The sequence below is a fragment of the Odocoileus virginianus genome, unplaced genomic scaffold (assembly GCF_023699985.2).
Source record: "Odocoileus virginianus isolate 20LAN1187 ecotype Illinois unplaced genomic scaffold, Ovbor_1.2 Unplaced_Scaffold_4, whole genome shotgun sequence".
Lineage (NCBI taxonomy): Eukaryota > Metazoa > Chordata > Mammalia > Artiodactyla > Cervidae > Odocoileus > Odocoileus virginianus.
The window spans coordinates 2,263,872-2,286,265 of NW_027224266.1; the positions used below are offsets into that span (position 1 = coordinate 2,263,872).

At 38.6% G+C, this 22,394-nt stretch overlaps 3 protein-coding genes across 5 annotated transcripts in view; all 3 read left to right on the top strand.

Annotated features, from left to right (window-relative positions):
* Positions 1-22,394, top strand: part of MBTPS2 (membrane bound transcription factor peptidase, site 2) — a 44,388-nt gene that overhangs the window by 16,977 nt on the left and 5,017 nt on the right. For 2 of the 3 annotated variants that reach the window (XM_020883014.2, XM_070462378.1), the window contains exons 6-9: positions 8,811-8,929; positions 9,839-10,019; positions 17,773-17,867; positions 18,226-18,421. In XM_020883014.2, coding sequence (XP_020738673.1) covers positions 8,811-8,929; positions 9,839-10,019; positions 17,773-17,867; positions 18,226-18,421 — 591 coding nt within the window. Of the gene's footprint in view, positions 1-8,810; positions 8,930-9,838; positions 10,020-17,772; positions 17,868-18,225; positions 18,422-18,841; positions 19,216-22,394 lie in introns of those variants that run through there. The other variant, XM_020883016.2, reaches the window with a different exon arrangement.
* YY2 (YY2 transcription factor) lies at positions 459-5,115 on the top strand. The gene has a single exon (XM_020883017.2). The coding sequence runs from the start codon at positions 3,009-3,011 to the stop codon at positions 4,158-4,160; it is 1,152 nt and encodes a 383-aa protein (XP_020738676.1). The 5' UTR covers positions 459-3,008; the 3' UTR covers positions 4,161-5,115.
* Positions 6,292-7,034, top strand: LOC110130791 (6-pyruvoyl tetrahydrobiopterin synthase). The gene has a single exon (XM_070462379.1). The coding sequence runs from the start codon at positions 6,307-6,309 to the stop codon at positions 6,742-6,744; it is 438 nt and encodes a 145-aa protein (XP_070318480.1). The 5' UTR covers positions 6,292-6,306; the 3' UTR covers positions 6,745-7,034.

A 22,394-nucleotide genomic window follows, 5' to 3' on the forward strand; every position in this document is an offset into this window, starting at 1 on the left:
CTTTGCGACCCCATGGACTGTAGCCTGCTGGGCTCCTCTGCCATGGAATTCTCCAGTTAAGAATACTGCATCAGTTCAGTTCAGTCGCTCAGTTGTGTCCAATTCTTTGTGACCCCAAGGACTGCAGCACGCCAGGCTTTCCTGCCCATCACCAACTCCTGGAGCTTGCTCAAACTCATGTCCATCAAGTCAGTGATGCCATCCAACCATCTCATCCTCTGTCGTCCCCTTCTCCTCCTGCCTTCAATCTTTCCCAGTATCAAGGTCTTTTCCAATGAGTCAGTTCTTCGCATCAGGTGGCCAAAGTATTGGAGTTTCAGTTTCGACATCAGTCCTTCCAATGAATATTCAGTACTGATTTTCTTTAGGATGAACTGGTTTAATCTCCTTGCAATTCAAGGAGCAAGCATCTTTTTTTTTTAATTTTAATTTTTTTCATTTATTTTTATTAGTTGGAGGCTAATTACTTTACAATATTAGTAGTACAGCCGCTATGGAGAAGTGTGGAGATTTCTTAAAAAACTGGAAATAGAACTGCCATATGACCCAGCAATCCCACTTCTGGGCATACACACCGAGGAAACCAGATCTGAAAGAGACACGTGCACCCCAATGTTCATCGCAGCACTATTTATAATAGCCAGGACATGGAAGCAACCTAGATGCCCATCAGCAGGCAAATGGATAAGGAAGCTGTGGTACATATACACCATGGAATATTACTCAGCCATTAAAAAGAATTCATTTGAATCAGTTCTAATGAGATGGATGAAACTGGAGCCCATTATACAGAGTGAAGTAAGCCAGAAAGATAAAGACCATTACAGTATACTAACACATATATATGGAATTTAGAAAGATGGTAATGATAACCCTATATGCAAGCATCTTTTAATTTCATGGCTGCAGTCACCATCTGCAGTGATTTTGGAGCCCAGGAAAATAAAGTCTGTCACTGTTTCCATTGTTTCCCCATCTATTTGCCATGAAGTGATGGGACCAAGGGATTCTCAAGAGTCTTCTCCAACACCACAGTTCAAAAGCATCAATTCTTCAGCGCTCAGCTTTCTTTATAGTCCAACTCTCACATCCATACATGACTACTGGAAAAACCATAGCTTTGACCAGACGGACCTTTGTTGGCAAAGTAATGTCTCTGTTTTTTAATATGCTGTCTAAGTTGATCATAGCTTTTCTTTTCCAGTGAGTCAGTTCTTCGCTTCAGGTGGCCAAAGTATTGGAGCTTCAGCATCAGTCCTTCCAATGAATATTCAGGACTGGTTTTCTTAAGAATTGAATGGTTGGATCTCTGTACAGTTCAAGGGACTCTCAAGAGTCTTCTCCAACACCACAGTTCAAAAGCATCAATTCTTCTGTGCTCAGCTTTCTTTATCGTCCAACTCTCACATCCATACATGACTACTGGAAAAACCATAGCTTTGACCAGATGGACCTTTGTCTGCTAAGAATACTGCCATGGGTAGCCATTCCCTTCTCCAGGGGATCTTCCCAACCCAGGGATCAAACCCAGGTCTCCTACATTGCAGGCAGATTCTTTACCATCTAAGCCACTAGGGAAGCCCCATAATCAGTATGAAAATACACAAAAAGTGTAATAAATTAGAAAGAAAAACTTTTAAATTCAAGATTTCTTGGAAGAACAAAAAAAGATTAAGCAGTGGAGAAAACATTTATAGACAGAATTAGCAGTCAGATTGGGGAATGACAACTGATACAGAGAAATTTTAAACAATTATAGAAGTGTTCTTTGTTCATCTCTGCAAAAATTTTTCACAAACCTGGATAATTATTTTTTAAATAGCCTAAATTAACCCCAGCAGAGATAGAAAAAAAATTATAAATAGGATATTTACCACAGAAGAAATTAAGGAAGTTGAAGAATGGTCCTGAGAGTTCAATATGTAGAATTATTTCAAATCTTGAAGAGAAGATTTTTCTTTTTAATTCCAATTTAGCATAAACTTTCCAGATTACCTATAGAAGAAAACCAAGAATTTTTTTAAAGTCAGTGTACTAACACTGCTGTATCCTGTAAAGCACACAGAAAAATTCTATAGACAATTGGTGTATCTAAACAACACAAAGATGGCTTAACATTAGGAAATGTTATATGTGAACGTGGTAAACACTGATTACCCTTAAGGGAAAAATATCACCTTAGCAGATATTGAAATGGGTATTTAATAAAATTCTATATACATTAATGCTTAAAAAACAAAAATGTTTAGTAACAGTGGAAATAGTTGGATATTTACTAATGGTATAAAACTTAGAAGCATTTCTGTTAAAGCACTGGTCCCTAACCTTTTGGAAACCAGGGACCAGTTTTGTGGAAGACAAAAACCAGGGGTTGAGCAGTGGATATGGTTCAAATGGTAATGCAAGTGATGAACCAGTGCTAGTCTATGGCCCAGCACCTTGTATTAAAGGAAAAGACAGGCATTCCCACTATCACTGATACTGTTAAATGGCCTATAAATGTAGGTCAGTGCAATTAAATAAAAAAAGCATAAATATTAGAAAAGGATAGGTCTTGTCCTCCCCCCCCCCCCACCCCCGCCATGCCATACTCATACAGTTGGTGGTGGGGTAGAAGGGGAGTGACAATTAAAATCAGTGAAAATTAAACAGAAAAAATTATGCAGAGCCTGGTTGTTATATTCAAAAGAAACACTAGCTTAGCACGCTAAGCAGCGCGTGTGTCGGGGCGGGAGGGACGGCGCATGTGCGAGCGTACAACTCTGGGCACGTACTAGACTGTGGGCACGTAAGACTGTGGGGGCGCCTCAGCTTAGAAGCGCATGTGCGAGGTGCATAAAAGCGCATGCGTGCTGCCCACCTAGGAGCATTTGCGCCTCTTCCGCGTCGTGCTCCACAACGGCGAACACCTTCGTGTGAAGCTCGCGGTTTTCTCCTTTCGGCTTTTTTTTTCCGCGGCCTTTTGGTCACCTATCCGCTGATTAGTAGCCTCTGAAGAGCCCTCAGCCATGGACTGCCACGAGTCATTCTACACCATAGACGACCTGGAGTTGTATCCAGAGATTGTGGGGCTCCAGCAAGTGCAGGTGGAGCCCGCCACTGAGGGGATCCCTCATGAGGAGACCGCCACTGAGGAGACAGTCTCTGTGGAGACCATGGGGATGGAGGCGACCAAGGAATACGAGGATGTCACCGGCAATTGGTTCCACGGTGGCCACCACTATCCACCTCTGATTGCGCTGCAGCCTCTTTTTATAAGCAGCCCAACCCAAGGGAACCACGACCAAGGAATGATAATGGTGCAGACACAGGAGGAGGTGGTGACCAGCTCCGAGCCCGAAAGCCTTCAGGCCAGCGACCAGATTGTCATCCCAGGCCTCGACGTCGACTACTTCCAGGAGACCTTGGCTTCTCTGTCAGGCTCCACATCTTCCTCAGCCTACAACCACACCCGGCCACCCAGCGGCCATGGCAAGAAACCCGACGGTAAGAGCGGTTACCCGGGCGGTGAGGCGATGGCGGGAAGCAGCTCTGAGGCAGGCCAAAAGAAGCGGGGGCAGAAGCAGATGCAGGTCCAAACCCTAGAGGGTCAGTTTTCTGTCACTATGTGGTCCGCAACCAATAAGAAGGACCCTGAGACTGGACAGACTGAGAACTCAGTTCCTGATTATTCAGAGTACTTGATGGGTAAGAAGCTGCCCCCTGGAGGAATTCCTGGCATTGATCTCTCAGACCCCAAACAACTGGCCGAATTTACTAAAATGAGACCTAAAAAACCCAAAGATGATGTGCCGAGAACAGTAGCTTGCCCTAACGCAGGCTGCTTTAAGATGTTCAGAGATAACGCCGCTTTGAGAAAACATATGCACACCCATGGTCCCAGAGTTCACGTCTGTGCGGAATGTGGCAAAGCTTTTGTTGAGGGCTCCAAATTGAAGCGCCATCAACTGGTGCATACCGGAGAGAAGCCGTTTCAGTGCACCTTTGAAGGCTGCGGAAAACGCTTTTCCCTGGATTTCAACCTGCGCACACACCTGCGAATCCATACTGGAGATAAGCCCTACGTGTGCCCTTTCGATTGTTGTAATAAAAGGTTTTCTCAGTCAACTAACCTGAAATCTCATATCTTAACACATGTTAAGAATAAGAATAACCAGTAAAAAAAAAGGGAAGACTCTTCTCAGGCTCAGAAAGCATCTTCCAGTTGTGTAATTGAAAATGAATGTGCCTCTCTTTCGTATAAGAAACTTTCTAGAAAATAATTTTGTAACTGACTCCAGTATATCTTAAGGGTTAAGTTTTGTTAGATTTAGTAAAAAGAAAATTAAAAGATTTTAAAAAAAAGACCAAAAAAAAAGACAAAAGCAAAAAAAGACCAAAAAAAGTAGTTTTTCATAGAACACTGTTAATAAGTTTTGTCTTGTTCTGTAGTTTCGTCTTGTTCTGGAATACCATTTGAAAAATACGATTTTGTAATGCTTGCTCATGAATCTCACATCAAAAGACTGATCTTTAAAAAAAAAAAAGACTGTTCTTTATCCAACTATGATAAAAATGGGACTTTTCACATTCCTTTAAAAGTGAAGTTTTGCCTATTGTTTCAATTTTTGAAGTTCTGTATTTTCTAAATGTTCATGTTTATACTTTGAAGACTATGTTTAGTAGTTCTAAAAAAAAATATGCTTAGTAGTTCTGTGTATGGTTTTTCTGAAAGTAGATAACTTTGCTTGCAGGTTTTCTTTAAAAGAGTGAACATGTATATATAACGTTTTACTGTTTAAAAAAGTTATATAGGTTTTGTTTGCTATCTTAATTTTGGTTGTATTCTTTGACATTAGTACATTTTACATAACAGTGTTTTAACTGCGTTGAATTAGTAGTTTTGAATAGTAGATAAGTTGTAGTAGTTGATTTAAACCTGTTTAGTCTTTTTGCTTCTCCCCCATCCCCAAATACTGCAAGGTGCTGTTGTTTAGTCCTTTCTTTGCCTGTTCAGTTAGGGAGTGGTGCTCAGCTGTGGAATATATTGTGTGTGTATTGCCTTTTAACATTTGGTACGTAAATCCTTTATAATAGACAAATCAAAAAATAAAACACCTGTTCTAAAGAAAAAAACTTGTCTTTATAAATATTGTAGCTAGAAAATAGAGAAAATGGGGAAGGTGCTAGTGGCATCTGGTGGGTGGGTAGAGGCCAGGGTTGCTGCTAAACATTTTACAATGCACAGGTCATTCCCCCACAACAGAGAATTATCTGGCCCAAAGTGCCAGTAGTGCCACTGTTGAGAAACCTTGCTCCAGAGAAAGTAGAAACGGTGACAAAAATTCATTTGGTGCACTGAAAAGCAAATCATTAATGAACAAGAGGTTGTTTAAATAAAGGAAATAAAGGTACCCACATTGCAACTTAGCCATCACTGGCCAGTCTGAAATCTAGCAGGGTGGTCTGGTACCAGCTGCATCCCTGATAAGAGATAGGAGGCTCCCCAGAAGGTCAAAGAATCAGTGCTGCTGTGTGCCCATCTGAGTGTTGCTTGGATGAGAAGAGCCAGGGTTGTATGGTGGGGTCATCCTGATAAATAAGAGGTAGGGTACAACATTTAGGCAGTTCTGTTGAACTGTAACATTGTGAGGAGAAAGCTGAATATAGCACATGGTAGTGGTGGCCAATCTAATCAGTGGGGATGGATTTTGTGAAATTGTTGTGGGACTAGCAACAGGGTGTGGGGTGGTGGGAGGGGTGGAATAGCTGTTATTCCTAAATTAGTTTCACTAGAGTAAATTCCAGTGGGTCGAAGAATCAGAGGGGTTTTTTTTTTTTTTTTTGGTCTTAATTTTGTTTTTTAAATGATGTTATGAAAGCAGTACAAGAGATCACAGATATTCTACAATCTTGAACTGGGAAAAACTTAATACAAAGGAGCCATTTGACCACACCAAAATTTAAAATATATGCATAAGCAAAACTATATAGCTAAACAAACTGGAGGAAATGATCAAAATACCTCATATAGAAGACCAAAATTCCTCAATGTATGTATTACAAATAATAATACATATAAATTAGTTTTTAAAAAATTCAAAAAATGCAAACTGACAATGGATAAAAATAAGCAATTCTCAGACAAAAATATAACCATTTAATAACCATGAGAAATGTACAAACTCATTCATATTTAAAGAAATAGAAATCAAGACAAAGATTTTACTTTTCACCTGGCAGATGGCAGTCTAAAATTACGATAGCACCCAGGCTGGCGGCAGGCGGAGGAGTGAGAACGCCGGCGGGCTGTCGGCTTGTGGAGCCATGAACCCAGCAGGGTCCGGCCCTCGCCGGCGGGCGCGAGTGTCCCGCCTCGTCTCCTTCAGCGCGACCCACCGCCTGCACAGCAAATCTCTTAGTAATGAAGAAAACTTGAAATTATTTGGGAAGTGCAACAACCCAAATGGCCATGGGCACAATTATAAAGTTGTGGTGACAGTACATGGAGAGATTGATCCTGTTACAGGAATGGTCATGAATTTGACTGACCTCAAGGAGTGTATGGAGGAGGCGATTATGAAGCCCCTTGATCATAAGAATCTGGATCTAGATGTGCCGTATTTTGCAGACATTGTAAGCACAACAGAAAATGTAGCCGTATATATCTGGGAAAACCTCCAGAAATTTCTTCCTGTGGGAGTTCTTTATAAAGTAAAAGTATATGAAACTGACAATAATATTGTAGTCTATAAAGGAGAATAACTCCTAGAGATTAATTTCCATCCATATTTGAAGATCTTTATCCCCTTGAACAATTAAGAAGTCATCACCTAACTGTTGCACTTCCACATTGTGTTCTGGAATCACTGTGAGTGAGTCCTGTTCTAGACTCAAATCTAATTTAAAACCAAGTTTGTAATGTATTCTGAGTATCATTTAAAGAGTCATTCATCCCCTGTGCAAGGATGATATGCAAATTCGTGAAGCATTCCATATTTTAAAAAAATAAAGAGTCGTTCATCTATAGATTAAAATCACTTCAGCAAAAAATAAAATAAAATAAAATTATGATAGCATCCAGTGTTGTTTAGAGGGTGGGGAAACATGACAATTATAAGCATATAATGCAGACTTGGAGGTTAACTTTAATGCATATATTTTTGACCCAACAATTCCATTTTTGTATAATTGTCCATACCCTCAGAGATGTGATCTTAATCAGATGCATAACATCGTGAGCAAAGCTGTTGCAACACTATGAAAAAGTTAAAACAGCCTAAGTGATCATTAGTAGGGAACCTTATTAATAAGTCAATATGTTTTTTAAAAAATAGATTACACTGTAGTGGATACAAGGAATAGGTTAGATATGAATGTGGAGATAAGGGATAAGTCAAAAGTATATAAATGAAAATGCAAAATACAGTTTCAGATAAATAGCTTGATACCGTTGGTGTTTTTAAAAGATCTTTCTGTGTATAAAACAGGATTGTTTACCCAATTATGTCTTGGACTAGAGGAACTTCTTGCAATGTCATGGTACATGAAATATACATTATTAGCTAGAAATCTGGCCGCTGTAATACCTAAAAATAACAGTGACTTAAGCACTCATAAAACATTTAGAAATGTAAGTAGTTCAGTGCTGATAATGGTAATTCTATGATTTGGAGGACTGAAGTGCTTTCTGTCTTAGCTTTACGATTTCCAGCGTGCAGCTTCTGTCATAGACTCAAGTTTAGCTCCATTATAGCTACATTCCAGCCAGTAAGACAGTCCCCGTCACCTCTGCTCACATCCTTTTGCTGAAGTACAGTCATATGGCCACAGTCTGCCCTTAGATCTGGGCGATGTCTTTAGTCTTTAAGTTACATTTTTATCATTACAGGACACTGGTGCTGTCAACCTCCTAGGGATGTTTGGAATGTGTGGGGTGGGGGACATTGGTTGGTTGTCTCAATGACATATATATGATATATATCCTGTGTTGTAAGGGGCAAGACCTGCACACCTAAGAAACACACTGCCCAGAGAGCTGGTGTTTCCTCCACCCTGCCCCATAAGAAAAACTGTACTAGAGAGGAAGGATTTGTATGGGAGGGGCTATTATCTGGTGGTATGCTAGTGAAAGTTTAGCATATAACCCTGGAGGAAAGGGTGGAGAGCTCTGATAAACTAGCATTTGCTCGTGTCTGTGGTATAAATACTCCCACCATGGCCAATTTGAAGGCACCATCTTGAGGTCCCTGGCGTAGGAATTGGTTAAAGAGGCCCAGTCAGCTGTGGCAAGCTGGTAGGAGCAGGCTCCAGCACAACACTTAATTCACCTAACTGTCTCTATAGAGATGGAGGAGATAGTTTATAGTCTTGATGTAAGATACATACCCCAGTTCAGCAAGAATCATAACTTTTATTTGATAGCTCTGAAGTTCCTTTCAAAGATCACAAGTATGTTTAAATGAATACATAACATTTTCTGAAAAATAAAGCTATGGTAAGTAGAAGATACTCTATTTGCTATATACACATACACACCCCTTTATGTATATAATAAATGTATATATATTGAGAGAGAATGTAGACTCTAATAGTGTTAAATCATATTAGCATGTGGTCTTCCTAGTGTTGTATTAACATAGTCATTTTAGATTTCATTATTTGAAATGAAAGAAGCCTATAACTTAACATGTCTTCTGTACTAATAAATTGACCTATCTGCCTCACAGCTTCTTCTGGTGACTTTCCTAATATATCAGAATGCCTAGGTGTGATGAAATGCAACTACCCTGCCCCTGGTTGAACTTACTCTTTTTGTTCCCTCTTTTCAGGTATCTGGCATAATTTCATCCTTGCACTCCTGGGTATTTTAGCTCTCATTCTCCTTCCTGTAATTCTCTTGCCATTTTACTACACTGGAGTTGGGGTGCTTATCACTGAAGTTGCTGAGGTAAATGATAAGATTGTCTAGGGTATTCCACCAGATTTTGTGAAGTAGCATTTTATGTCAGGAGCTTTTATTCAAATTCCTCTCATGTACAGAATATTTAGTTTTTCCTAAAGAAATTACTGTAATCCTTTCAAATGGAAGAAATAGTTTTGTGAAACACACTGGCTGTCTTAAAATACTGAAAATTGTTTCTGTTCTGAGTTACAAGAATGATATCAAGATTTTCTACCTGTAATTTGTTGATAAAATGCATCATTTACCTTTACTGTTTGTTTTATAATTGTGCTTTTGAGTCAAGTGTCTTTACTCCCAAGAAGTAAGAAAGATGAAACCTAAGCTAGCCAGCCAGAACATTTCATGGGAGTTTTAAGTTATTAATGTCTTCAACTCTGTCTTTCACTCCCTTAGACTACTGTGATGGTATCAAGTCTTCTCTTCATATTTTGGGAAGAGAAAAATTACCTTTGTGAGCAACTGACTCACATCCTGATATACTCACTGTGCTGACAATATTGTCTGCATATTTGGGACTGTGTTTAGATAAGGACTTGTTTTGTCATTTTTTCCCTTGGTGATATAGGAAAATGAAGGCATTCTGGTAACCACTTTCACAAAAAATTTTAATTAGCAGCTTGGGAAAAACTGTCATTTTAATCTTAACTGTTGGTGAGTGAGGTTTGTTTGTTTTTTCAGTTGCAAAAAATTAAAAATCTTAGTGAAATATGAAAAGTATAATTGTTGGGTTTTATTTTGTTATTTTTCTAGGACTATATACATCATGAATTCAAAGCTGGATTATTTTTGCATTATTCGAAACTTTCTACTTAATTCAGTGTCTTTATTATTTGCTCAGATTAATCATAGCTTGTCTTCACACATTTTCTGATTTGGTTCTGCCCTCTTACCAAGGACTCACCTGCAATTGGACCCAGAGGCCTTTTTGTGGGAGACCTTGTCACCCATCTACAGGATTGTCCTGTTACCAATGTACAAGACTGGAATGAATGTCTGGATACCATCACCTATGAGCCCCAAATTGGTTACTGTATAAGTGCATCAACTTTGCAGCAGTTAAGCTTCCCAGTTAGAGGTATGTATATTTTCTCAGTATGATATAATTTAGGACTATAAGCAGCAGTCCTTGCCATTCGTTAATTCTTATATCATGTATATAGATTTATTTTGTTCTAACTTCCTTAAATCAGTAAAGTAGTAGGCTTAAATGAGTAAACATCCTTCTTGGTAATTTAGATAATAATATGTATGTTTTGTCTATTATATTTTGTTGTGGAACTTCTAACGAATTTCATCTTTGGTTTTCAGGACTCTAGGATCTAATTCTTCCAGCATTTAGGTAACACTTGTGTTTAGTCAGCATTCAAGCTCAAACATAACCAATTAACTGAATTCCAGTAATTAAATACCCTTATGCTATGTGGATGGTGGCATGTCCAAAGCTATTTGGGATAGGGTTTTTTCGTGTGGCAGGTGTCCAGAGAAAATCATCTTGATGTCCAAAAATACTTCCTGAAGTCAGATCTGTTGTTCTGTGTAGTAGGCAACAGGGTGAAGCAAGTTTACTTTCAGAAGCTGCCAACTGTATTTTTAGCTCTTCCATCTCTGGAAAATCAGTCTCCCAACTCTTAATACAAAACCCTGGGGATTCAAATTATTGAAAGTTTTGGGAAGTGCAAATTATACTCACAGACTACATTTTTAAATCAAGAAATGCCTGGGTAGTTTTACACATCTACTGGGGTTAAGAAATATGATTAATTATTAAAAATTATTAAAGTACCATGTGCAAAGTGGCAAAGTAGTAAGAACTGGTTTCAATTTTTTTTATATGTAATATTCCAAGTATAACCTATTATTTAAGATTAGTTTTTATTTGTTTGGCGCACTGGGTCTTAGTTGTGGCACACAGTATCTTTAGTTGCTTCATGCAAACTCAGTTGCAGCATGTGGGGTCTAGTTTCCCCACCAGAGATTGAACTCGGGACCCCTTCATTGGGAGCTTGGAGTCTTAGCCACTGAAACACCAAAGAAGTCCCTCTAACTCATTTTTAAGAGCTTTTTTTTAATTGCAAAAACTTTTCACATGTAAATAAATGTCAAGAAAGTAGTGTAGGGAATTCCCTGGAGGTCCAGTGGTTAGGGCTCCATGCTTTCACTGCCAAGGATATGGATTCAATCCCTGTTGGGGAAACTAAGATCCTGCGTGTCATGCAGTGCGGCCAAAAAGAAAGAGGCAGAGTAATATAAATGAAACTTCATGCATCCTTCTCCCAGCTTCAGCAATTATCAACACTTTGCCAATTTTTTCATCCACCCTGTCCACCTTTAAAGGAAATATTTGAAAGCACATTCCAGGTATCCTGTGATTTCATTCATAAATCTCGGCATATCTTTAATAGATAATGACCTTTTAGACATGACCACAGTACTATTATCACACCTAACAAAATTAACAGTAATTCCTAATATCTAATTGGTATTCACTCTTCCCTGTTTTTTTTTTTCTTTTTCACAGTTGGTTTCAGTTGGATGGTATGTCTTTTAAGTTGTAACAGTTCCCTCTTACACTTTTTTTAAAAATATCATTTGTTAAAGAAACTGAGTCATTTGTTTTGTCAGATTTATCATTAACATGTTCAAGTATCCCCCACATTTCCTATAGGTGGTAGTTAGGTCTAGAGACTTGATTAGATTCAGCATCCATTTTTGACAAGGGCAAAAATACCTAGGTAGCACTCAGTACTTCAAATTGCATCTCATGTTTTTCCATGTATTGCATCTTTTCAAATGGGTATGTAATCCACAGTATCTTCTTCTGTAAGAGAAGAATCCATTATTTCATACTTAAGTCCTTTATCGTTTTCCTCAAGTTTGTCTAAATTTGGTATAACTAGTATTGAATTACCAGAGCCAAAATGACATTGTTATCAAATAAAATTTCTTTCCAATAGAATCGTTTTATTTAGGATATCTGTGTTTCAGTGTTTATAGTTAGTCTTTCCTGGCAGACAGTTGGAAGTGAAATTTTTCTTGAAATACTCCAGAATTCTTTCCCTATTAACTTTTTGAGTATTTCACTATTATGGATCCTATGCTACATTTTGGAGGTATTTACTTGAAAACCCAAAGCGGGTATTACTCTTACCACACTCCCACACTAATAAAAAAAAAATCAATCCAAAAAGAATAATATATTTCATCTCCTTAGAAGTGACTGTATTAGGATACTTGTTGATTTTATATTGTGACTGTAGCTGATAAACCTGTACCTTCATTTAATCATTTTTTAATGGAATGCCTATACTTAGCCAGATTGTAGAAATCTTAATGACTATAAATATAACTTATACTAGATTAATTTAAGTGACAGGCTTGACCACTGGAGCTATGGACATTTAAGAAAGCTACAGATTGATATTGTTTTACATGTATCTAGGTACACTTGTTACTGTACATTATAATTGAGAGCATAGATATAGCCATATATGGTAATGTAACGTAACCTATAATCCAAAAGTAATTGATACTCAATTTAGAATAAAATTAGGTATACACAATTAAAATTTTAAGAATTTATACCATTTCAAAACAGTAAAGCCACTTTGAAAAGATCTGACCCTGAAAGGGCCCGTAAGCTGTCCCAGCCAATCATTTCTGGTCTTATTTCATACCCTGACTTTCCTAGGTGTATTATTAGATTTTTAAAGCTATTCCCTAAGATATTAAGCATACTAAATGTTTTCCTTTAAATGTTAGCAGGTGGATTTCTGGCAAATTTTTAAAGATGTGGTTAATCTACATGAAATGACCATTCATTTTATGAAATTATTGGGACCTTCTGTTTTTCTTCTGTCTATCCTTTCCTTTTTTATTTGTAAACATTAACCTGCTAACCTAGGAGCGGCATCAACAGAGCCAAGGCTGGTTTTTTTTTCACCTCTGCCCTTGGTGCATGGAGTAAGCCTAATGAGCTTGTCCCATACACTCCTTGGGGATTGAATAGCCTTTCCAGGAAGCCCCAGAAAGGACACCGGGTGAGGGCTTGAAGACCTTTATACCTCGAATACATCTCTTGTTTCATTCTGAGTCAGAACAGAACAAACTTTTCCCCTATTCATATTCAAACCTCTGCTTGATTTAGGATTGCTGTGTATCCATATGCCATTAGTTCCATTTGAATGGAACTAAAAGTTACAGACAAGAACTAGTTTGGTTCTTCTGGGGGACATATTTTTGGTCTCACTGCATGGCATGTTAGTTCCCCAAGCAGGAATTGTACCTGCACCCTCTGCAGAGGGTCTTAACTCTGCACAGAGTCTTAACCATTGGACCACCAGGGAAGTCCCTTTGAACTATGTTGTAACAAGTAGCTTGCATTCTCTTTCTTTAGTTTGAGGGAGCACTGTTCATATATGCCTAAAGCTAAGTTCCTTTTTTCTTTTTTGTAAGTGTTGTCTTGAGTAAGAAAGGCTACTAAGACCATCATTTGAGCTGCGTTTTTAAAAAGCATGAGATTGAATACTAAAGGCAACTACTACCTAAAATTAATCTATGAGCCCAGACTCCTGCAGCCCCTTTGAATAACCTATATTCCTGTTCAGAGGAGGTGAGGGTATATACCTGTAACTGCCTGGCAAAAGGAGTGTTGTCCCGTCTTATGCATCTTTAACTGAAGTGAGAAAAGACCATTCCTGACCTGGTTTAAGATGATGTAAGGAAAACTCTGGAAATCTTTTCCATACAGTTTGAGTATTTAGATTGATATTTTTATGCCCAAATCTCTCATGTTCAGAGAAAAAGTGTATGTTCTCCCATTGGGAGTATCAAGGTAGGGTCAAGGTTTCTTTGCTCTTATCCATTGAAAAAAAAGAGAGAGAGAGAGAGAGAGAGAGTGTGTGTGTGTGTGTGTTTATAATTTTTTAAACTGTTTTTCACTAGGTGTTGCTGGTATAAATTCTACTATAAAACTAAGAATAAATAGGTTTGCCTGCCTATATTGGAACACTAGTTACAGTTAAATATTTATTAAACTAGGGTAAGAAAATTGTTCAGTTCATTTTAGTGATGTAGAAAGTAGTGAAGACTGTGAACTATAGACTGGAAAAGTTTCTTCCTTCCAAACTTATTCTAAAATAACCTCTGGTTTAGATCATCCTTTGACGACTAGACTATATCTACAAGTATCTTAGGGTACATTCAAAATATACAGGTTCTCCCCGTAGTGGAATTATGAAACTAATCTGGTCTTAATTTTGCTAGTTGTTTCCCCATCTGGGGAGATTTAAAGGACAATTCTAATCTCCTAGAGTTAAATTGAAGCCAAGAAAGCTTCTGGGACTTCCCATTGCATTCTTTTTTTTTTTTTTTTTTTGGCTGCACGGCTTATGGAATCTTAGTTCCCCAATCAGGGATCGAACCTGATGCCCCCTGCAGTGGAAGCATGGAATCTTAACCACTGGACCACCAAGGAAGTCCCCCCACTGCAGTCTTGAATGTGCCTTCCAATGTAGAATTGGATCAGTGTCTCATGTTGATGTGTGTGTCCATACTCAGTGGTGTCTGACTCTTTGTGACCCCGTGGAGTATAGCCTGCCAGGCTCTTCTGTCCATGGGATTTCCCAGACAAGAATACTGGAATGGGTTGCCATTTTCTTCTCCAGGGGATCTTCCTGACCCAGGGATTGAACCCATGTCTCCTGCTTGGCAGGCAGATTCTTTACCACTAAGCCACCTGGGAAGCCCCTCATGTTGATAGCAGTATAGCAATGTGAAAATTACCTTTGGCATCCCTGTCTTATAGGTTAAGAATTGAATCACAGAAATGACTTGTCCTTTAATGTGACCCATTAGAAAAGATTGTAAAATAAAGTATATTTTTAAACATATATATTTTTTAAATTGATAAACAGAAATGTCACAGTTTACTTCTCACATGACAACAAAATATTAAACTCTTTAAATGGAAAATTCCATATGTCAGGAGGTACTTCATCTTGTCAGGGCAGCCACAGCCATTGATTTTTGTTTTGATTGGTTTAATCACTATAAGAAGAAGCCATAACCCAGAGGTCACATATTAGTGATACCATAGAGGCCAAATCCAGCCTTGGTAAATGTGTGTGATTTGACTTCCCTGGCAGCCCAGTGGTTAAGACTCCACACTACCACTGCAGGGGGCATGGGTTCAATCCCTGGTGAGGAAACTAAGACCCACATGCCTTGAATCCCAGCCAAAAAAAGAAAAAACTTTCCCACGAGAGTCGAGACTTTGTATCTCTCTTGAAATAAAATGGATCATCTCTTGACCCTCAGTCCCAAGTCAAGTGGCCTGGCTGCTTACCCTACTTAGAACAGGGTATGTGTTCTCTAATTCATCACAGTCCCCACCATTTCCATTTTTTTCCATATACCATCCACTTCATATATTTGATACTTGCTTGGCCCCTTTAAGCTTTTTATTAGACATGCCATATCAACAGTGATATCAGATGACTTTCAATTCTCTATTGCTTACACTCCTCCATGAAAAGCTAAGTATCAAGCATCAGAGGTAAATTTTTAAAAATCATTACTGATATATAAAGGCAAGTAGCATAGAACATCATCTATGTATTCAGTGCATGTTGAGCTATCCACCTTACATAAAATGCTAAGAAACCTTTCCTTCATAGTCCTTACAGTCTAATCAAAGAAATAGACCATGTCCACATTACAGTACAAGGTTAAATATAAGGAATGATGAGAGATATTGGGAGTTGTGAGAGTTGATGGTAGTTGGTCTTGACTAAAAAGATGAGGACAGTTTTCATAGCAGCAACTCTTAGCAGTAGCAGCACTGTTGCTGGTCCTCAACAGTGAGTTTAATTTCAAGAGACTGTTGTAAATCAATCTTGGCACCACAGATCAGGGAACTGCTAATGATTTGGTTCAGCAAGAGAAGAGTATGAGATAAGGTGATTAAAAAAAAGTAGAAATCTTTGTTTTAGGCTATGAAGTTTAGACTTTATTTGGAAGCAATGCAGGGTCTTTGAAAATTTAAATTATTAAATAGAAGAGCTACATTCTCAGAGTTTTACATTGGAAGGTTAATCTGAAGCATTCAGTGTCTAGGACAAGTTTACATATGAAGTAGGTGGTAAAATAGATGCATTAAGATTCTCTTCAAATGGGTCAAGTGAGAAAGAATTGAAGTCTACCCTTTAGTGGGAATAGATAAAGAGAAAAATAATGAGGTAAATATTGGTATAACTTGGCAACTGATTAGAGAGCATACTGAGGTCTTTTGCCTGGATTGATTTCTTTTTTTAATTCTAAACACCTTTTTACCTTAGAGTTTACCATTAGGGCTGATGAGTGATTATAGGCACGAGTTTGTGCCATTAGATGCTCATAGTTTGCTTTCATATTTTAAATATTACTCATCACCCAGAATTTAAATACCCATTCAGTTATGGTAAGAAAACAATGCAAAACCACCCATAGAGCCAGCCATTGCACAGGAGAAATTGGTGCATCTGTTAGTTTACTTCACCTGTGTTTTGCTCTTCGTGTTGGCAACAATTCGTATTTAAGGAGATCCAATCTAATCAAATAATCTAGAAAAGAAAGATTTAAAAACAAAAAATCTTTGCCTGAAATAAGAATCCTTATAAAGTCGATTGCATATCAACAACCATTTTCATGCTAATACTCCTAAAGACACTCTTGTTAATAGGAAAGCTTTGTAGTATTGGAAATCAGGGATAACATTACTCTCTTTCTTCAGCATATCTGAGTATGATCATATGTATATAAAATTCTAAATTTAATTGGTCCTCATGGTTGTTTAGTTGCTATGTCATGTCTGACTCTTTGTGACCCCAGGGACTGTAGCCCACCAGGCTCCTCTGTCCATGGGATTTTCCAGGCAAGAATACTGAAGTGGGTTGCCATTTTCTTCTCCAGGGGATCTTCCCGACCCAGGGATCGAACCCACGTCTCCTGCATTGCAGGCAGATTCTTTACCACTGAGCCACCTGGGGAGCCCTTAATTGGTCCTTGCCACACATCAGTTTTGCTCTATAAGTTTGATGTGCTGAATGCAAGAAACCTTCCGAAATAAATGGATAGGAAAAAAATTCTGTCCCAGCTGTATGAGTGATTTAACTTCTTTATTCTCCCCTAGATACAGTGAAGCAGTCTACCAAAGAACTTGAAAAAATAAATGATTAATGGGAATAGTTGCCCTTTTTCCATTGCCTTCCAAGAATAACTGGGTTACTAGTATGCACGCAAATATGTGCACATCTGTGTGGTCAAATTGGACTGCCCTGGTTCTGTGGGGAAAACCTGAAGATAACCCTGGAGGTGAAATAGATGTTTGATACGATAGAGATGTCCTTCAGGATGAGAGTCTCTTAGGCATTCTCTCGCTCACTCTGCTAACACCACAGCACAGGAGTTCCGTAGTGACACTGGATCCACAGCATTAGGTCATCTAAAAGTAGCTCATTAGGTATTTGTGCTTGACCAGCTGGAGTTACTGCAAAACCTATTGAGACCCTGAAACTCCAGCTTCGTGAGTAGGTAAGTTTAAGAGAAGACAACTAACCTATGGTCATTGTTGCTTCTTCATTCAAACTGGATGTATCTCTTTTTGTAATGTAAAATCAAACTCTGCAGCAAGTAGCCAACAATCTGAACTGTCAGTTATACAGTTGTTTCTGGTTCATATGCATTTTGCTTAATTCTTTTTGTCTTGAAAGCAAAATTCTTATTGCAAATGTACTTCTGTGCATTGTGTACTTCTTTTAATAACAGATTTTAATAAACCATTTCTCTTTAAGCATACAAACGGCTAGACGGTTCAACTGAATGCTGTAACAATCACAGCCTTACAGATGTTTGCTTTTCCTATAGAAATAATTTTAATAAGCGTTTGGTAAGTTGTCCCTGAAACAGTCTTGATTGTCTGATATAATTATATAATCATGTAGAACTAAAATACAATCCTTGAAAGCATTGCCTGTTTGGTTTATACCATTTTATTAAGATCTCTATATTTCACATGTCATATTTCATCTGAGAATCTTTAAAATGTTTATAATAATAATATCTTGTTTGGCCAGAGTAGAATAATTGAATCTAATTTATAGTAGAGATATATGAATGGCATTTCCTTCATTGAACTTCATTCCTAATATGATTGGTGACATGAAAGATATTGAAAGAATTTAACTTGGTGTTTTGCTTGTTAATGAATCATTTTTAGTATTGACTAATTGATGTTCTGTCCCTAGCATACATGTCTACCTGCCCGGAAAGCAGTTGAAGCCACCCAAGTTTGTAGAACCAATAAAGACTGTAAAAAAAGCTCAAGTTCAAGTTTCTGTATAATACCTTCTTTGGAAACTCATACGCGCTTAATAAAAGTGAAACACCCACCTCAAATTGATATGTTATATGTAGGACATCCACTGCACCTTCACTACACAGGTGAGTTTTATTGTGGTAGACCCTCAGACATCGCTATGATGGCCTATATTCTCACTGGTAGAAACTCAGTACACACCTTGCATTAATTTCATTTGTTTGATCAGTTTTCAAAATCTTGTTAACTTTTTCTTAAGCATTAAATGAAATTTAAGCAGTAGGAAAATAATCTGAATTTATAAAGCAAGATGGAGCTAAACCCCATGTCTACTTATGGAGAAAGACATATTTTTTCTTCACTACCATTTATGTCCAAGTCATATAGATTAACTCTCAGATATTCTCTAAGCATTTATTTAATTTCTCCAAGCTCCCAAATCAGTAGCAAAAGTAGCATATGCCAGAAAATGCCAGTAATATAGTGATAATGATGATAAAGTAATTTGTGAATAACACATGAATTTTATATGAATATAATTTCAGAATCAGACCAGCGTAATTGTTTTAACAGTGGCAACATGATTGGATTAAATATATAGCTTTTCCATATGGCTCAAGATCATACAGAAGAACTATGCCACAAAGATCTTAATGACCCGGATAACCACGATGGTGTGATCACTCATCTAGAGCCAGACATCCTGGAGTGCAAAGACAAGTGGCGGTGATGGAATTCCAGCTGAGCTATTTCAAATCCTAAAGGATGATGCTGTGAAAGTGCTGCACTCAATACACCAGCAAATTTGGAAAACTCAGCAGTGGCCACAGGACTGGAAGAGGTCAGTTTTCATTCCAATCCCAAAGAAAGGCAATGCCAAAGAATGTTCAAACTACTGCACAATTGCACTCATCTCACACGCTAGCAAAGTAATGCTCAAAATTCTCCAAGCCAGGCTTCAACAGTACATGAACCAAGAACTTCCAGATGTTCAAGCTGGATTTAGAAAAGGCAGAGGAACCAGAGATCAAATTGCCAACATCTGTTGGATCATAGAAAAAGCAAGAGAGTTCCAGAAAAACATCTGCTTCATTGACTACGCCAAAGCCTTTGACTGTGTAGATCACAACAAACTGTGGAAAATTCTTCAAGAGATGGGAATACCAGACCACCTGACCTGCCTCCTGAGAAATCTGTATGCAGATCAAGAAGCAACAGTTAAAACCAGACATGGAAAAACAGACTGGTTCCAAATTGGGAAAGGAGTATGTCAAGGCTGTATATTGTCATCCTGCTTATTTAACTTCTGTGCAGAGTACATCATGCAAAATGCTGGGCTGGATGAAGCACAAGCTGGAATCAAGATTGCAGGGAGAAGTATCAATAACCTCAGATATGCAGATGACACCACCCTTATGGCAGAAAGGGAAGAGGAACTAAAGAGCCTCTTGATGAAAGAGGAGAGTGAAAAAGCTGGCTTAAAATGCAACATTCCAAAAATGAAGATCATGGCATCCAGTCCCATCACTTTATGGCAAATAGATGGGGAAACAATGGAAACAGTGACAGACTATTTTTGGGGGGCTCCAAAAATCACTGCAGATAGTGACTGCAGCCATGAAATTAAAAGACGCTTGCTCCTTGGAAGAAAAGCTATGACCAACCTAGATAGCATAGCAGAGACATCACTTTGCCAACAAAGATCCATATAGTCAAGGCTATGGTTTTTCCAGTAGTCATGTATGGATGTGAGACTTGGACTATAAAGAAAGCTGAGCATCAAAGAATTGATGCTTTTGAACTGTGGTGTTGGAGAAGACTCTTGAGAGTCCCTTGGACTGCAAGCGTGGAATTCCAGTTGAACTATTTCAAATCCTGAAAGATGATGCTGTGAAAGTGCTGCACTCAATATGCCAGCAAATTTGGAAAACTCAGTAGTGGCCACAGGACTGGAAAAGGTCAGTTTTCATTCCAATCCCAAAGAAAGGCAATGCCAAAGAATGCTCAAATTACCGTACAATTGCACTCACCTCACACGCTAGTAAAGTAATGCTCAAAATTCTCCAAGCCAGGCTTCAGCAATGTGTGAACCGTGAACTTCCAAATGTTCAAGCTGGTTTTAGAAAAGGCAGAGGAACCAGAGATCAAATTGCCAACATCCTCTGGATCATCAAAAAAGCAAGAGAGTTCCAGAAAAACATCTATTTCTGCTTTATTGACTACGCCAAAGCCTTTGACTGTGTGGATCACAATAAACTGGAAAATTCTGAAAGAGATGGGAATACCAGACCACCTGACCTGCCTCTTGAGAAACCTGTATGCAGGTCAGGAAGCAACAGTTAGAACTGGACATGGAACAACAGACTGGTTCCAAATTGGGAAAGGAGTACATCAAGGCTGTATATTGTCACCCTGCTTATTTAACTTCTATGCAGAGTACATCATGAGAAACACTGGGCTGGAGGAAGCACAAGCTGGAATCAAGATTGCTGGGAGAAATATCAATAACCTCAGATGTGCAGATGACACCACCCTTATGGCAGAAAGTGAAGAGGAACTAAAAAGCCTCTTGATAGGAAAGTGAAAGAGGAGAGTGAAAAAGTTGGCTTAAAGCTCAACATTCAGAAAATTAAGATCATGGCATCCGGTCCCATCACTTCATGGCAAATAGATGGGGAAACAGTGGAAACAGTGTCTGACTTTATTTTTCTGGGCTCCAAAATCACTGCAGATGGTGATTGCAGCCATGAAATTAAAAGACACTTACTCCTTGGAAGGAAAGTTATGACCAACCTAGACAGCATATTGAAAAGCAGAGACATTACTTTGCCAACAAAGGTCCGTCTAGTCAAGGCTATGGTTTTTCCAGTGGTCATGTATGGATGTGAGAGTTGGACTATAAAGAAAGCTGAGCACTGAAGAATTGATGCTTTTGAACTGTGGTGTTGGAGAAGACTCTTGAGAGTCCCTTGGACAGCAAGGAGATCCAACCAGTCCATCCTAAAGATCAGTCCTGGGTGTTCATTGGAAGGACTGATGTTGAAGCTGAAACTCCAATACTTTGGCCACCTGATGCAAAGAGCTGACTCATTTGAAAAGACCCTGATGCTGGGAAAGATTCAGGGCAGGAGGAGAAGGGGATGACAGAGCATGAGATGGTTGGATGACATCATCGACTTAATGGACATGGATTTGTGTAGACTCCGGGAATTGGTGATGGACAGGGACCCTGACATGCTGCGGTTCATGGGGTCGCAAAGAGTCGTTCAAGACTGAGTGACTGAACTGAACTGAACTGGACTGCAAGGAGATCCAACCAGTCCATCCTAAGGGAAGTCAGTCCAGAATATTCATTGGAAGGACTGATGCTGAAGCTAAAGCTCCAATACTTTGGCCACCTGATGCAAAGAACTGACTCATTTGAAAAGACCCTGATGCTGGGGAAGATTGAAGGCAGGAGGAGAAGGGGATGACAGAGGATGAGATGGTTGGATGGCATCACCAACTTGATGGACATGAGTTTGAGCAAGCTCCGGGAGTTGGTGATGGACAGGGAAGCCTGGCGTGCTGCAGTCCAAATGGGGTTGCAAAGAGTCGGACACGACTGAGCAACTGAACTGAACAAGATTATACAGTCTAACTTATTTTGTTGTATAAGATTTTTATATGTTACCTTTTTAATAACTTTTACTGAAATATAATTCACATATCATATAATTTACCCTTTTAAAGTATACAGTTCAGTAGTTTTTAATATATTCAGAGTTGTAGAACCATCAGCACAATCTAGTCCCAGTATTTTTTCATCACTGCAAAAAAAGCCTATACCAATTAGGAACCTATTCTACTTCTCAACACCCACCCACCCCATCCCTTGGCAACCACTTAATCTACTTCTGTTTCTGTAAATTTGCTTGTTTCCACACATTTCCTATAAATAGAATATTTTGTGATTGGATTCTTCCACTTAGCATAATGTTTTCAAGGTTCACCCATGTTGTGGTTTGTGTTGGTGCATCATTCCTTTTTTATGGTGAAGTAATATTCCATTGTATGGATATATTACTTTTTCTGTATTTATTCATCAATTGATGGACA